Source organism: Eretmochelys imbricata, chromosome 1 (assembly GCF_965152235.1).
Source record: "Eretmochelys imbricata isolate rEreImb1 chromosome 1, rEreImb1.hap1, whole genome shotgun sequence".
Lineage (NCBI taxonomy): Eukaryota > Metazoa > Chordata > Testudines > Cheloniidae > Eretmochelys > Eretmochelys imbricata.
This window is the reverse complement of record NC_135572.1, coordinates 29,304,078-29,320,727: the sequence shown is the minus strand read 5'-3', so window position 1 is coordinate 29,320,727 and position 16,650 is coordinate 29,304,078. Positions and strand designations below refer to the sequence as shown.

The 16,650-nt window shown below is 40.2% G+C and overlaps 2 protein-coding genes across 12 annotated transcripts in view; one reads left to right on the top strand and one right to left on the bottom strand.

Moving 5' to 3' along the window:
* Positions 1-1,201: 1,201 nt before the first annotated feature.
* Positions 1,202-5,577, bottom strand: ANKRD49 (ankyrin repeat domain 49). Of its 7 annotated transcripts, none has more exons than XM_077808373.1 (3): positions 5,473-5,577; positions 3,630-3,915; positions 1,202-2,180 (listed from the first exon to the last, which is right to left on the bottom strand). In XM_077808373.1, the coding sequence occupies exons 2-3, from the start codon at positions 3,900-3,902 to the stop codon at positions 1,719-1,721; spliced, it is 735 nt and encodes a 244-aa protein (XP_077664499.1). In that variant the 5' UTR covers positions 3,903-3,915; positions 5,473-5,577; the 3' UTR covers positions 1,202-1,718. The 7 variants fall into 7 exon arrangements, with proteins under 7 accessions (XP_077664499.1, XP_077664442.1, XP_077664460.1 ...); XM_077808316.1 differs by having other exon boundaries at positions 5,418-5,562; XM_077808334.1 differs by having other exon boundaries at positions 5,267-5,554.
* A 38-nt stretch (positions 5,578-5,615) lies between these two features.
* MRE11 (MRE11 double strand break repair nuclease) overlaps positions 5,616-16,650 on the top strand; it is a 55,142-nt gene continuing 44,107 nt past the window's right edge. Inside the window, exons 1-7 of one of the 5 annotated variants that reach the window (XM_077808303.1) lie at positions 5,616-5,632; positions 6,239-6,352; positions 6,865-6,997; positions 8,110-8,270; positions 9,528-9,615; positions 10,490-10,631; positions 15,860-15,974. In XM_077808303.1, the coding sequence (XP_077664429.1) occupies positions 6,333-6,352; positions 6,865-6,997; positions 8,110-8,270; positions 9,528-9,615; positions 10,490-10,631; positions 15,860-15,974 (659 nt within the window). In that variant the 5' untranslated portion in view covers positions 5,616-5,632; positions 6,239-6,332. Of the gene's footprint in view, positions 5,633-5,659; positions 5,762-5,802; positions 6,148-6,234; positions 6,353-6,864; positions 6,998-8,109; positions 8,271-9,527; positions 9,616-10,489; positions 10,632-15,859; positions 15,975-16,650 lie in introns of those variants that run through there. The other 4 variants (XM_077808269.1, XM_077808295.1, XM_077808278.1 and 1 more) reach the window with 4 other exon arrangements.

The following is a 16,650-nucleotide window of genomic DNA, read 5'->3' as shown; positions in this document are numbered from 1 at the left end:
GAGACAGGCACCTTACTCATTCTCACAATAAATGAGTTAGGCACCTAAGCCACCTGACTGCAGGAAATGGGTTCCTACTTGTGGGCCTTGTGTCCCTGCAGCCCAAAGTTATGTGCCTATTTCTGTGAGGAGATGTGGCTTAGGACACACCCCTCTCATCCGTGTCTCCCATTGGCTAGCTTACCTGGCTCCCCAGCCAGTACACTGACTTTTTGTGGATCACATGCTAGGGAGCCTGTCTCTTTCCATTCACTATTTAGGTACCTAACTTAGGCTTTGTGGCTCGCCATGTTGTTCCTGTGATTTTCTAGGCACCTAAAAGGCAAAGTTGAGCACTGCAATTCCCTTTGTGGATCTGGGCCTGAGCTGTTTGGAGAGAAAGGTGTTGGCAAAAGGAGAAAATGCTGGAGTCAAAGACTATCCAGTGTTGCCAATGCTTGTGATTTCATTATGAGTCTCATCATGTTCGGTGTATGTCTTAAAGCTCTAGCTCCTGGGCTCATGTGAATACATGAGAATCTACTTTAAACTAAAAGCTGAAAGTAAGTTTCTAGCTCTTATGGTTGCAGAGAAAAGCTTGCCAAGGTCACTCAAGTGCACCCAAAAACGTTCAAAAGCCAGAAGAATAGTGAGAACTCAAGATGCATTATTTTTAAAATCACATGATTTTTAATCCAATCTCATGTTTTTTGTGCCTGCCTCATAATATTTGAGTGCTCCGCATATTGATATTTGACAATACTGGTCACTTGTCAGTTAAAAAGGGGATCAAATATAGAAGTAAACTCAGGGAGCTGTCCAAAAGTTAGAGAGACTATCTGAGAAAAAACACAAAATGAAATGCATGGAACTACAATCGTGTCCTGACTCCTGTGTTAGAATGAACTGTATAAGACTTCAGCATGGATCAGATGCAGAAGGGACTTCAGTAGTGTATTGCAAAATGTTCTAACCAAGTCAGACACAACAGTGTTTTGTTTATCTTGACATGCTTCAACTTGTAGAGAAGTGTGTATTTGGATGCATTTAAACATTATTCCTTAACTAATTTTGAAGGAAAGTGTAAACAGTACCCTTAATGACAGTCATCTCCATATGAAAGTATCAATAAAACTAAACTGGAACTGCTTTTAACACTACAGGAATAATCCTCTTTCATTGATTATTAGGCCTTCAACGAAGATCCATAACACAAACAATATTTAGTGTTAAGTATTTTATTTTAAAATAAGGTAACTTTATATTTTGAGTGTCCCCTGTATAAGTTAGTTACATTCAGTCGGCATTTTCATGCAGTTTTTAAGACGTTAAAACAAGTGTTTCAAAGTTTAAAACAAACAGTAACTACCAATTTGTGCATAACCTGCTAGCTTACTTAACGGTTAATGTTCCAGTTCTCTCCTTGACTTGAGATTAGTGTTTTGGACTTTAAGCAGAGACCCACTGCAAATTACTAAATTTACCAAAGCTTTATTCTGCAGAACACCTCAAGTCCCATTGTATATAAGTGATAATATGTCTGAGTAAGTATATGGTCATTTATTTTGCAAAAATAATGAAATCTTAATCATGAGACCTCCCCTTCTACAACATCGCCCATTAAATCTTTTCTGAGAAGTGGGGAGAAACCATTAGTTTAGGTGCAAGTATAAAGAATGCCGTGTTACAAAGAGTAAGTAAGTGAAATTCACATTCAAAAGTTTAAATAATGAGAATTTTTAAGAATCTGGCACAGAATTTGTGCAATTTTCTACAATTTCAAACAGGTAGTGATATATGTCAGTTCTTCTAGCAATATCAAATGCAGTTTCATCCAAGTTATTTTTTAGGTTTGGTTTCAGGTAACGATTCATCAGCAGCAATTCAAGTGTTTCTTTACTCCCTCTGTTTCCTGCAGCAAGATGCAATGGTGTCAGCAATCCATTTGTCTGAGCGTTGATATCTGCACCATGCTGAAGTAAAAACGAAGCCACCTTTGTATTGTTCCACTTACATGCACTATGTAGAGGCGTCCAGCCATCCACTGTCACTGCATGGACATCTGCACCTTGGTCAATCAATTCACGCACAACATCTAAATGTCCACTGTAGGCAGCTCGATGGAGGGGAGTGTACTGATCTTCGTCTTGGACATTAACGGGAGCTAGCTTTTGAGAAAGGAGCTTGTGCACTGTACTAAGCTATGTAAGAAAGACAGACAGCTTAATATAACCCTCACCCCATGAGATGCACTGCTTTAATTTCTACAATCTAGAGCCAGCCTGGCATGCAGTCAAAGGAAGTTTATAATATTGGTCTCAGGAAGAAGCTTGTACACAAACAATTTTAAAATACCACCAGTTATTTTACCGGTGCCATTTCTTTTGGAGACCAGACATGAACACGCTGGTGCATGCATACACACACACAAACTCTGTACTTTTAGACAGCAGTTTATGTAACAAGTGTAATTAAATAAGGTCAATTTATAGTCTGTTGATTTTAGTGCATATAGGATAAAGTACCACTTAATGGGAATGTTTCTGTCACAAGTAACTATCTTCCCCTTCAGTCAAAACACAGTTCATCTTCTGTATATATATAGCATAGTTTTGACTGGGATGGGGGAGAACCATGTTTGAGACAAGAATTTTTTGGTTTGTTTTAATCTTATGGATAAGCAGGAACTGTCCCACTGGATCAGACCAGTAGTCTACTTAGTACAGAATCCTGTTTCTGGCCCCAGTTCAGGAAAGCATGTGCTTAAAAGGTATTTGCTTCAGTCCCACTGACTTCAAGCAATCCCGTTTCCAATTATGGAATAACTTGCCCCAGGTTATCCTAACTCCCTTCATGTAGTGCTTAGTTTTTGCCCTAAAGCACAAGATTTTAGATTCCTTATTTTAAAAAGTTATCCTCTACAGAGAACTCTTGATAGTCTTATCTCTATAGATGGATTCAAATCAATCTTTCATTGAATCCTACTAAACTCTTGGCCACAATCATAATCTGTAGAACTCTGCCACACGATAACTATATGCACAAAGTTACTTCTGGCTGTATTTAACCAACTTTACAGTTGGTAGAATACTGTTTGTTAATGCACACACACACAATGACAAAATCCCTCAAAAAATTATTCTCCAATTTATTGGAAGTAGTTAGCCAGCTTCAGTTGACACAGGGCGAACAGATCATTTGCAAGAGATGGACCTCATTTCACCATTCAAAATTAATGTACTTTGTTTTAATATGACATGTATTAAAGCAATACGTTAGGATTAAGAGTGTACCTGCTGGGCTCATAATTTGTATTAAAATACCCAGAATGCTCTTTCAGTTAACAATATTTTCAGATTAGTGTTAGTATTTGAGCTCTTGGTACAAATCAAGGCCTTGATCCTGCAAGCTGAGCTGCATGGAGAGACACCTGAACTTATTTGGAGCCTTGCTGACTTGAAAGGAAGGCCACCCCTGTGAATTAACTTGCAGGACCTGGCCCCAAATGTCCAATTAGCTGGGCTCCCAGTATGCTTTACAAAAGTATAACAATTATGGCTAGATTTTTGTTTTTTAAGCATAATCTGCGTAGATACCAATTTAAGGTAATACAGTCAAAAAAAAATATAGTGGATAAACCTCCTTCTTACCCGATTTTTTTCAGCTGCCCAAAGCAGCAGTTTTTCTGGATTGTTCTCCATTTTTTTTTCTTGCATTTGGTACCACTCCTCACTTTTTTCCTCCTCTTCATCTTCCTCATCAGACTCTCCTGACCAAAGACTCTGAGTTCCTATAGGAATTAGATGTCTGTGTGTTTCCAACAATTCAAGTTGGTTAAAGTTCTCAGTAAATTCCAGTAACTCCTCTCTGTCATCTTCTCTATTGTCAGCACTTTTCTCATTTGATTTTCTGCTTTCATTCATTTTTAGTTAGCATCTGTAAATGTCAAACGTACAGAGTTAAATATTTTTCTTCTTGCGCTGTCTTGCCTCTTTTCTGAGTCATTCATCATTACCTCCTGTCAAACACACAGACATAAATCATCAACAAAAGCTAAAACAAGGGGTGTGCTAACAGCAGCAACACTGTGAAAATTTTCAAGAATCAATTTTAAGAATTCCTGTTTACAAAGCCAGTTTGGTAAACGTACATAAAACTGGAACTGTGTTAGCTGCAGTTAACATATTTGCTATCAACCCCCCACAGAAATAGAGTGTTTGTACGCAGTAATTATGACATCTGCAAAAGTATATGGAGCAGCACTGAATGTGCATTCTGCATAATGTGTTTGGAATACCCTACAGCAGCCAAATGGTTAACAGTATTTAGAAATTTTATGTCTATTTTCAACATTAATTTTTGCTTCTGTTTTACTTTTGAGTTGTAACAATAATGACTTATGTATACATTTCATCCAAAAGCCTGGGTTAGCTTCAGGGTGTAGATGAGGTGAGAAAGAAGGAGAGCACCTCTGTAAAGCACCACTGCTAGGAGAGAAACCCATGACTGGGGCAGAAAGGCAATCCTATACTCAGCTAGACAGGATTTTTCTGTCAGTGAAACTGTAGGAACTGTCTGAGCATGCAATCCTCAAAAGCATACTCTCAATTCAATCCATCCTGCCCCCACCCAAAAATGAGTTTATCCATCTTTAAAAAAAGAAAAGGAGTACTTGTGGCACCTTAGAGACTAACCAATTTATATGAGCATAAGCTTTCGTGAGCCAAATAAATTGGTTAGTCTCTAAGGTGCCACAAGTACTCCTTTTCTTTTTGCAAATACAGACTAACACGGCTGTTACTCTGAAATTTATCCATCTTTAAAATTCAAAGAGAAAGGATGGAAGCCACTATCAGCCTCCTGCCCACTGTTGCCAGCTTCCTTTTGTCCATTTCCTCTGCCTATTCCCTGAGCCCACCTGTCCCTTCTGGCTCCTACTCCCAGGATGCAGCTAGTGCACAGCAAACGAGCTAGTTAGCATTGTACTCAGCAGGGTAACTGGTTTAATACTACTTCCCCAATCAACTTACTCTTGTTCCTCATCCCAGCTTGTTCTGACGACGCAAAACACGTCTCAGGTGACTGGCAACCTGAGCTGGACTCTAGCCAGGTCTGAGATTCACAATACTTCTCGTGGCATTCACATTGCCATGAGATCTGTAATGACCTAGAGTAGCCAAGAGCTCAGGTTCACGTGCCACCCCACAGCCAAGACCTCCAGACTCCCCCTAGCAGTCTCCCGGGGCAGCAGGTGCAATACTGATGCCAGGGACCGAGTGCCACTTACTCCACACCTGCGCCACTGAGTTCTGGTAGCACTGGGCGCTCCTGCTAAGGAAGGCACCCAGCCAGGCACCGGCACCAATCCACCCGGGCGCTGCTGAGCTTCCGAGCTGTGACTGGGTCCCGCCCTGAGCGGCTCCAGGGACAAAAAATACCTGCCCAGCTTCACGTTCTCCACGGGCGGAGCCGGCTGGCGACAGCAGCACCCACCTCAGTCGCACTCCCGCTCCGTGTGAAAGCACACAAATGGAACCCAGCATACCACTTCCGGTCCGCAGCTGCTCCCGGAAGTGGCCGTGGCGCTGCCTGTGATTGGTTCCAGTCTGACCGATTGCGTCCCTTGCCTTGCGCCGGTCTCGAGGAGGCACAGGTAAGGCGGGAGCGGGTGGGCAGATATCGCGAGAGGACACTACTCCGTCTATCCCCGCCCCTTCAGCGCTATGGAAACTAAAAGCGCGGCGCGGCGCGGCCCGGGCTGCTGACGCGGTAGAGCTGGCGGGTGAGGAGCGCGCGGCGAGGCGGGGCTGAGAGAGGGCAGAGCGGGGACAGCAGCTTCCCCGGGGCGCTGGTGGCGGCCGGGCCCCGGGCAGCCCGCGGCGCCTGTGGAGCTTGGGCCTGCCGGGCCGGCGGGAGAGCCGCCCGCTTGCGTCACGTGGCGGGGTGGAACGGGGGGCCGCCAGACGGCAGCTTCCGTGCTGTGTACCTTCGCAATGCCATTCTGCTGTGCCAGGGGCAGGAACAGCGGTTCGGTTTTGCCCCATATCAATACTTGATTACATTGTGCAGCAATGAAATCAGTAACCAAAAAAGTGTCATTTTCTTAAATACATGTGACTTCTCTGTATTTTAAAAAAAGTAGCAGCACAGCTATCAGTGCAAAACTGGGTAGGTGGCACGAGCTCAGTTTATTATGCGCTTAATTGTAAACCATTTGTATTCATGTCATTTAGACACTATTCTGTGTATTCTAAGCTAGAACTGAATTGTCTGCCCTGTACTGACCCATCAAGCTCTGTCCAGAACTGCTGAGTGCGGCGTCCTATCCACCTGGAGCCACTGTGAGCGCAGAGATGAGTCGCATCAACTCAGGGTAAGCTCCTGTTCTTTTCAGGCCCATAACCTCCCTATGCAAGCATAGCATATGTTTCTGTTCCATTTGAAAGGAAACAGACAGCTGGCAAGCTATTCAGTTTCATTTTAAAATGAATTAAATATAGTTTCAAATACTTGATCTGCCTGTTTCTCTCAGCCAATATTTGTGGTTTTATGACTAAAATTTTTTTTTTCTTTAAGATTAGTAGATCCTTCAGATGGATCCACATGGGTGCAACCCTGCACGGATCCATTTGTGGGATCTAGTCCATAACCTCTTTCATTTACCGTAATTTTAGGTGGTGTTTGAAACAGAAGTAGGTTAAACATTTTGAGACAGACTTGATTTTTAAGTTGATGGTGTGCTGTTAAGTCTACAAAATACAATGTTTTCTGTGCCAGACTGTGCATTCAGTGATTTTTGGTGAAACAGTTTATTGTACAAAAGGCTGTGGAAATAGCTGAATTCATAGTACAGTTTTCTATTTTTATTTTTTTAATTCAATTTAGGGGTGAAGAAGATACCTTCAAAATTCTGGTTGCTACTGACATTCACCTTGGGTACTTGGAGAAGGATCCTGTGCGTGGAAATGATACGTTTGTAACTTTTGATGAAATTTTGAGATATGCTCAACAAAAAGAAGTAAGCAGTCTTACGTCTTTTGGAAAATAAGGTTCTGAGACGGACTTTGGATGCTTTCTGGAAAATATTAGGAAGGTTGGTCCCAATCCTATATCTGGATCTTGTGGACCCCTTGAAGATTGCAAGATTGCGGCCCTTGTTCTGAAGTTGTTATAAGAAGGTTGCTCAATCTAAAGAGGAGTTTGAGCGAGAGTAGAAATGTAGCTGATGTTCAGGTCTTAGCAGCTAATATGGTACTTTAAATGTAATAATGGAAGTACTGGACAGTTTTCTTTTCAGGGACTCTGGTAGGAGTGAACCATTTATTTTGGAAATTGAGTTCCTGATACTAGAATGAGCTCCATGAAGACAGACCCACATTGGTTTCATTGGTGGTTGTTTGCAGAGGCGCTAATTGCAGGATTAAATGTCAATGGAATTTAGGCTTTGGTGCCCCTTAAAATGGGAATTAGGCTTCCAGGTCACTTAAGCACTTTTGAAAACGTTACCCTCTATTCTTATGAGCATAATAATTCATAAACAGATCCAATGGTATATTTGTAATCCTGGCTGAGGTTTTTTTGTTGTTGTTGTTGAATATCCATTCATTTAACATGAATTCAGAAATTCAGATTGGTTGGGCATCCTTATCAAATTAATGCAAAGTGAATTAATACTGATTTCCTAGGGCTAGAGACAATAAATTTCAAGCTTCTCCTCTGTGAAATACTTAAACATTTACTTTAGTAAATTCAGTTTAAAAAAACTGGGGTGGAACTCCTGTTTTTGGCTCCTTCCTTGTCATTGATTTTAAGAATTCTGAGGTGCTGCTTTGCTAAGTGTTGTATGCTTTTGTTGTTGTTGTGGTTTTGGGTTTTGTAAATTAAACTTGTCTTTTAGTTTTTCTGAATCATTGTTAGACACTGAAATATTAAGGTTAGATTAATTTAACTATAAGCATTTTAGGTTTTACTTGTTTTACAATCTAAAAATATGGTATTAACATTGAAGGCCTGGTAAGAAATTCCATACACTTCAACATAAAATTAATGTTTTATAAGAGCATGTAGGGAATTGCTTTTAAGATAATACAGAATACCATTTGACTATAACAAAGCTCTTGATTTGTGCAGGTGGATTTTATTTTATTAGGTGGGGATCTTTTCCATGAAAATAAACCTTCCAGAAAAACATTACACACCTGCGTTGAATTATTAAGAAAATATTGCATGGGTGATCATCCTGTACAATTTGAAATTTTGAGTGACCAGTCAGTCAATTTTGGTTTTAGCAAGTAAGTATATTTTACTGTGATGAAATAACTACAGTATGTTGTGCAATTTGCTGGTTAGGTACAGTAAACTGCCACTGCAGTAGATTTAAGAGTCTGATCCTGTAAATGGCTTATAGGCAGACCTCTGCAAGTCAGTGGATTTCTGTGCACTTTCAGTAGTCCACTGTGTGGAGCAGCTTGCAGGATCAATTCCTCATTCTATCTTCTGAGAAAATTTTAAACTCATTAAATATTTTTATAAACTTTGTCACCATCTTTGGATGACTTTTCTAGGTGTATTGCGTGTCATATAAATTCTGATATATGTAAGCCCAGTATTGGAAACATGATGTTAGTATACTCATTTGAATAGTCATTGAATACAGTAGCACTGCTTGTATGAACTAAAATTATTCCCTCTAAGTATTTGTAGGATTGGGCCCCCATAATTCTAGCTAGGATTTTGAGCTTTTAGGACGGAAAGATTCTAACATCATAAATTAAACTGAAAACAAAATTCAGCTTTGGACAGAGACAAGGCATGAATGTTGAAAAGGAAAGGAGCGGGTTTTGTTTTTTTAAAGGAGAACGTGTGAAATAATTTTTCAACCTTAAATATAACAAAGTGTGTACCAGGTGAACACAGTGATGCAGTACAGTGCAAACTCCCATCTGTATCCAAAGTCTTGTTTATCCAAATTAATGTAATGCCTTTCCTCCCCTACACTCCTGCACACTGTCTGTCTAAGCTATATCTATGGCCTCCATCTGCAGAATTTGAGCACCTCACAGTTATTAATGTATTTATCCTCACAACACTCTTGCGAGGTAAAGCAGTGCTATTATTCCCATTTCACAGGTAGGAAACTGACACAAAGGCCCAGATCCTCAAAGGCATTTAAGCTCTGTGATTTTAGTGGAAGTTAAGGACCTAAATACCTTTTGAGGATCTGGGCCTAAGTGACTTGTCAGCATCACCCAGGAAGTCTGTGGTGGAGCAGGAACCTGAACTCAGGTCTCCTAAGTCCTAAATTGGTGCCTTTAACCACTGCCCTTCCTCTCTTAGTCCCATTTCATTTAGATAAAGTGAAACCTCATTTAATAATCACCTGCTTCAGAGTGTTGCTCAATGCTTCTTTATTAATGTTCATAAAATGCTTTAATATGCAGTTAAAGTTTCTGTATAAGTTAAATTGTTGTTTTGATAAGAAAAATTGTGTCGTGAATGTTGAATATGCAAATAGCTTGTAAACAAATGTAAACTTTTTTCCTATTCAGATTTCCATGGGTGAACTACCAGGATGGGAATCTCAACATTTCTATTCCAGTTTTTAGTATTCATGGCAATCATGATGATCCCACAGGGGTAATTATTATAGTGATGACAAAAATTATAACATTGTACAAATACAAGTATTTTTTTTTCCTTTGGGAACAAGTTACTAATATCAGTCACCCCATTTCACTTTTAATTAACTGGGAGCATTTTCCAGAGTCCTTTGTTTTGCTCATGTCAGACTCAAACTGACATGTTAGGCTTTACATTCAGTTATTAGGGGGGTGAGAGGAGAGGATATGGGACCATATGATCTGCCTATCTAATACCTTATTTTAGGGATTTCTAGAACTAGAGGTGGGATGAAGGCATTTTTGGGGGCAATAAGTAAGACACATTGAAAGGGTTTTCAAAACATTAGGCGTAGAAAAGTTCAACATTCTTTTATGTAAGAAAATGTCTTTAATATCATGAGTTTTAATTTCAGTCCTTTTCCATGCATTTAGATTAATTGTTAGCTGTATCTTTTAAAATGTTTTACAGCTTTAGTTAGTTCTTCTGGTCTGTATGAAGGAAGCCATCACAATGTTGGTCAAATATTTTTAATTGTTGCTTAAAATTAAAAAAACAGCCAAGTTATTAAAGTTTAAAAAAGTGCAGAAGGCTCATGCTCTCAAACTACTGTTCATAAACGTTTTCATTATGCATTTGACATGGTGGATCTGTAATACATGATTATTACTATTATTCACAGCCTACAAAAAAATGAGCTATTTAATAACAGCAAAAATGTTACTTGGCAGTTCATACTGAGCAATCAATTTAGCCAAGCCAGATCTCATTCAGACTTCCTTTTTATAATACTTAATAAACTATTACTATTTGTCTTGCATTGTTGAACAAATTTAAAAGTTGAATTTAAGTACAAATTCATTATTTTTCTGTTCCTTAATATTTACAATAGGCAGATGCATTGTGTGCATTGGATATTTTAAGCAGTGCAGGATTGCTGAATCATTTTGGACGCTCATCATCTGTAGAGAAGATAGACATTAGTCCCATTTTACTCCACAAGGGAAGCACAAAAATTGCTCTATATGGATTAGGTAAGCTTTCTTTCTGTTCAGCTAGATATTTCAGAAGCATGTGTAGACCCTTCTTTATATCACAGAACGCTACTTCCTTTCTTACTGAGGTTTATATTCTTTCTTCATATAGAAGTAGTGAGCCAGGTAAAGAATCTTAGAATCAATATTTCTGGGAAAAGGCATTAGACCATAGATGGGCAAACTATGGCCCGCGGGCCACATCTGTCCCGCGGGACCATCCTGCCTGGCCCCTGAGCTCCCAACCAGGGAGGTTAGCCCCTGGCCCCTCCCCTGCTGTCCCTCCTTTCTTGCCGCAATGTGGGCAGCGCTCTGGCCTGCCACTCCTACTGGGGAGCGCAGCTGGCTCCGGCCGGGCGGCAGGGTTGCGAGCTCCTGCTGCTCTGAGCAATGTGGTAAGGGGGCAGGGACCCAGAGGGCAGTCAGGGAGCAGCGGACAATTGGATGGGGTGGAGGTTCGGGGGGGGGGGGGGCAGTCAGGGAACAGGGAGGGTTGGGAGTGGAGTCCGGGGGGCGGGGGTGTGTGGATAGGGATCGGGGCAGTCAAGGAACAGGGAGCAGGGAGGGTTGGATGGGGTGGGGTCTCAGGGGGGCAGTTAGGGGTGGGGGTCCCGGGTACAAGGAGCTGGGGGGGTTGGATGGATTGGGGGTTGTGGGGGGGGGAGTCAGAGGGCAGGCAGTGTGAGGGCGCGGGGGCCAGACTGTTTGGCGAGGCACAGCCTTCTCTACCCAGCCCTCTGTACAGTTTCACAACCCCGATGTGGCCCTCAGGCCAAAAAGTTTACCCCACCCCTGTGTTAGATATAGCTCAAAAGCATGTGTGCACATGCTGTTTCTCTTATCCTGAGATGAGGTTCCATTTTTTTGAAATTCTTTCTTAACAGCCTTTATCATTGGCTTCTAGTTTGTTCACAGTACAGCATGTTTACTCACATGTTTGTTCACAGTACAGCATGGAGCAGCCATGATCACTTTATCTCACCCTACATTCTTTTCAGAGGCTGCTTGTAAAGAGGCAAAATTGATTTTTAGTTTGTCTTCGTTTATAAAACTCTTAATGGTGCGTATTTCATCTATACTTTTATGACTTCCTGTCAGTCCTGTTGAGGTTAGTATCTGTGCTCTTGACAGTAGCTATCTTTTAGGGATTCTTCTATTGTGTTAGGGGTCAGCAAGTTTGATATGGTGGTATGGTGATATGGTGATATGTAGGATATACTTGTTTATTACAGTGGAATCTCTTGCTGTTGAATGAAACCCATTCCTCCCCTTTTTTATCCTGACAACTCAACGTTGTTCGGGATTTTTTAATAGTACTTGCTGTGCTTGTCTGAAATAGTGTTTTTGGCACAGAGACCTTTTTTGTCCTGTCCACCTAAGTTGCTGCATAAATAGCATCTGTCTCAGTCAATTCCTCACCACTTGAGAAACACCTGAAAGTTTTTCTCTTTCAGAGGTGTTTTGTGATAGAATTCTGCCTCAATTTGTAGGACCCTTTCCTTTTTCCTTCCTCTCATGTAATGCTCTCTCTTTATTTTCTGGGTTTTTGTTTAGACGGTAGTTTTCCTCACATTTTTCAAAAATAATTGTATTACACTATGAGCCATTGTGTCGTATCCATAACATGTTGGTATTTTTAATTTTTTTTTGCACATCCTGCCTCTTGTTTAATATTATAAGAGTTGATTTTTTTTTCAAGTTATGATAGTGGGAAATGGAAATTTGATTATTAAGTGTTGCTGGTAACATAAGGCCCTAATTATAAGTAGATTTCACTGCAGATCAGGGCCTTTATGTAGAGAGGTATTTAATAAGTGAAATCTAGTGAAACTAATAATTCATATCTCACACAACATATAAAAGTGTTAACAAAAAATGTACCTTTTAAGTAGATGTATTTGCCAAAAGTGTTGTAGATTAGCAATAATATTTTTCTTATGTGCAAGTTAAAAGAAAAAAAACAGCAACTCTTCTTCCTTGGTGAAGAAGTACTTGAGTTCCTCATAGAAATGATGATTACTTTTAAGGATTTTATTGAAGTGCCTTCCTTGGTTTTTGTGGAGGAGATTTAGAGGCAAAAATTATTTTGTGCTTTTCCTCCCAAAGGTACGTGCATATGTCTCAGAAAACTTTTGAAAATGGGCAGTGCCTACTCCTGGGGGAATTCTGCACCACTGTGCAATGCAGAATTTAATGTTTTTTGCGCAGAATGTCCTTTATCCACAGAAATAGGCTGCAGTGCTGCTGGCTGCCACTAGGGGCCACTGGACCCAGCGGAGCTGAGCTTGCACATAGAAGACACTGTCCTGGGGAGGGGGAGGGAGTTAGAGGGTTCCTGGCAGCTGCAGTTCCCAGCATGCCCTGAGGGAAGAAGACAGCGGCGTGCAGGAAATTCCACACAAGCTAGCATCAGGCTGTTTCTCCCTCTGTATCCCTGGGTTTCTGAGGAATAAGGGGGTGGGTGTCAGGGTTAGGGGGCCCCACAGCTGGGCTCTAGCGGGGAGGGGGCGGGTGTCTGGGCAAGGGGGACCCCGCACCTGGGCTCTGGGGAGGAGGGGTTGTGAGTGTTTGGCCCCCGGCTGGGCTCTGCAGGGGGTAGGGAGGGGCAGAGAAACAGGAACTGGGTTGTCATAGGGGTTTCTTTCAATTCTGTTACTCTTGGGGGAATTTTTGTGTGTGTCTGTAACAATACAGACATACTTGCTGACAGGTATTTTGAAATAAATTAGCAAAATAATTGAAACTGGCCTGATTATGTAGTGTTATTTTGACAAATAAAATTTTCAGAATTTTAAAATATTGTGTGCAGAGTTTTTAATTTTGGGGGGCAGAATTCTACCGGGAGTAAATTCCAAGCAGCCCTCAAATTCTAGTATGTGGATTTATTGTTTCTGTGATGTAAGGCATAATCTTTAAAATACACACGTCAAATGAAAAACACAAAAGCTTTACCAAAATACATTATTTTAGGGCTTGATTCTGCTAGGTGCTGAGTGCCTCCAGCACCTATTTAAGTCAATAGGAACGGAGGTTACTCACCCCTGGCTGGATTTGACATTGAGAACACTGCACCTTTCAGGATCAAATGCATGAAGAAAATAGGTTGGTTTCACAGATGGCCATTTTTTTGCAAACAGAGCAATTTTTTGAGTCTACTTCCCTACTTCCCTGTATGTAGTCAATTTTTGTTTAGCCTTTTCACATACAACCAAAAGGGAGAGAGAAACGTGTGTGTGTGTGTGTGTATGTATGTGTATATATATATAGAACATAGGGCTGTCGCACAATGAAAAAGATTCATTGTGCAATTAAACAATAATAGAATACCATTTACTTAAATATTTGTGGATGTTTTCTACATTTTCAAATATATTGATGTAAATACAACACAGTATACAAAGTGTACAGTGCTCACTTTATATTTATTTTTTATTACAAATATTTGCAGTGTAAAAAACAAAAGAAATAGTATTTTTCAATTCACTTAATACAAATACATTAGTACAGTCTCTTTGTAATGAAAGTTGAACTTACAAATGTAGAATTATGTACAAAAAATAACTGCATTCAAAAATAAAACAGTGGAAAACTTTAGAACCTAAAAGTCCACTCAGTCCTACTTCAGCCAATCACTCAGACAAACAAGTTTTGTTACAATTTGCAGGAGATAATGCTGCCCACGTCTTGTTTACAATGTCACTTGAAAGTGAGAACAGGTGTTCGCATGGCACTGTTGTAGCCAGCATCGCAAGATATTTATGTGTCAGTTGCGCTAAAGAGTCATATGTCCCTCATGCTTCAACCACCATTCCAGAGGACATGCGTCCATACTGATGTTGGGTTCTGCTCAATAACAATCCAAAGCAGAGTGGACCAACCTCACGTTCATTTTCGTTATCTGAGTCAGATGCCACCAGCAAAGGGTTTATTTTCTATTTTGGTGGTTCAGGTTCTGTAGTTTCCACATTAGAGTGTTACTCTTTTCAGACATCTGAAAGCATTTTCTGCACCTCGTCCCTCTTGGATTTTGGAAGGCACTTCAGATTCTTGAATCTTGGGTCGAGTGCTGTATCTATCCTTAGAAATCTCACGTTGGTACCTTCTTTGCGTTTTGTGAAATCTGCAGTGAAAGTGTTCGTAAAACGAAAATGTGCTGGGTCATCATCCGAGACTGCTGTAACATGAAATATATGGCAGAATGCAGGTAAAACAGAAGAGGAGACATACAATTCTTCCCCAAAGAATTCAGTCACAAAAACACTTTTTTTTTTCTCTTTTTTTTTTTTTTTAACGAGCATCATGAACATGGAAGCATGTCCTCTGGAATGGTGACCAAAGCGTGAAGGGACATATGAATGTTTAGCATATCTGGCATGTAAATACCTTGCAATGCCAGCTACAAAAGTGCCATGAGAACGCCTGTTCTCATTTTTAGGTGAAGTAAATAAGAAGAGGGCAGAATTATCTCCTGTATAAATGTAAACAAACTTGTTTGTCTTAGCGATTGGCTGAACAAGAAGTAGGACTGAGTGGACTTGGAAGGCTCTGAAGTTTTATATTGTAACAAACAAATGTGTTTGTTTTTTTTTAAGTTGCACTTTCACAATAAAGAGATTGCAGTACAGTACTTGTATGAGGTGAATTGAAAAATACTATTTCTTTTATCATTTTTACAGTGCAAATATCTATAATAAAAATAATATAAAGTGAGCACTGTACACTTTGCCATCTGTGTTGTAATAGAAATCAATATATTTGAAAATGTAGAAAAACATCCAAAAATATTTAATAAATTTCAGTTGGTATTCTATTGTTTAACAGAGCGATTAACTCAATTAAAAAGATTAATCACAATCGCATAAGTTAACTGCGATTAATGGACAGCCCTGATAGATATATATATATAAAAAGAATAAACTTCATTGTAAAACCTGATAATTGGCAGGGGGACTCAAGGGCAAATGTAATGCCTGCTGGAATTAATTTTAACTTTAGTCCTTTTTAAAAAAAAAAAAAAAAATTCAAGTTTGAGTCTCCGTTTTACAGACAGAGTATAATAAATAATAAAATCACCTTGATCAAATCTGTGTTAGTGCCTCAAGGTTCTTTAACAATCGAAAGATAAGGTGTAATCTTGCCACACAACTTCACCTTCCATGCTTTTGCTGATTAAAAACGTAATTTATTGTACAGTAACACTGATTTACATTTTGCCATGCACATTCCAGGATCTATACCAGATGAGAGGCTATATCGAATGTTTGTCAATAAGCAGGTAACCATGCTGAGACCAAAGGAAGATGAGGATAATTGGTTTAATTTGTTTGTAATTCATCAGAACAGGTAACAATATTGACTGGATTGTGATTTTTTTTTTTCAAAGTAGATGTACAGTTTTGTGCAACAAAAATATTCAAAATGCTATGTAGGAAAATTAGGTTCATGACCTGACACCTGCTACCTTGGGGCTTGTCCACACTGGCAATTTACAGCACTGCAACTTTCTCGCTCGGGGGTGTGAGCCCCCCTCTACCCCCTCCACCCCGAGCGCAGCTAGTTTCAGCGCTGTAAAATGCCAGTGTAGACAATGCACCAGCGCTGGGAGCTACGCCCCTCGAGGTGGTTTTTAAGAATGCTGGGAGAGCTCTCTTCCAGCACTCTGCTGCGATTACACGAGCCACGTTAAAATGCTGCCAGTGTAGACTAGCCTTAAGACTGTTGGATATTAGGTGCATCAAGAAAGTGGAATATGTCAGTTCTTGCTGTAACAACCCTGTCCAGCTGATCTGATTACAGAATAAGGAGGTTGAAAACAGCACTGCCTCAGCAATTAGGTTTCTGGAGAGGGTGCAGTTTGTCACAAAATAACTGTAAATTGTCTACTCTGTATTACTTCAATGTGTGTGAGGAGAAATATGAGTCTATAAATTTGCATGTTATAACTGGAATAACAGCTCAGCCACTGATTGATTGTAGTAGAGAAAGGCACAAGAACTGTAAGTGAGTTGGGTTTGCAAGT

Excerpts from the sequence above, each read along its gene's own strand:
- ANKRD49 (XM_077808373.1), bottom strand. The coding sequence starts at position 3,902 with ATGAATGAAAGCAGAAAATCAAATGAGAAAAGTGCTGACAATAGAGAA. Across the intron at positions 2,181-3,629 it reads GGGCAGCTGAAAAAAATCGG|CTTAGTACAGTGCACAAGCT; the intron begins GTAAGAAGGAGG and ends TTTCTTACATAG.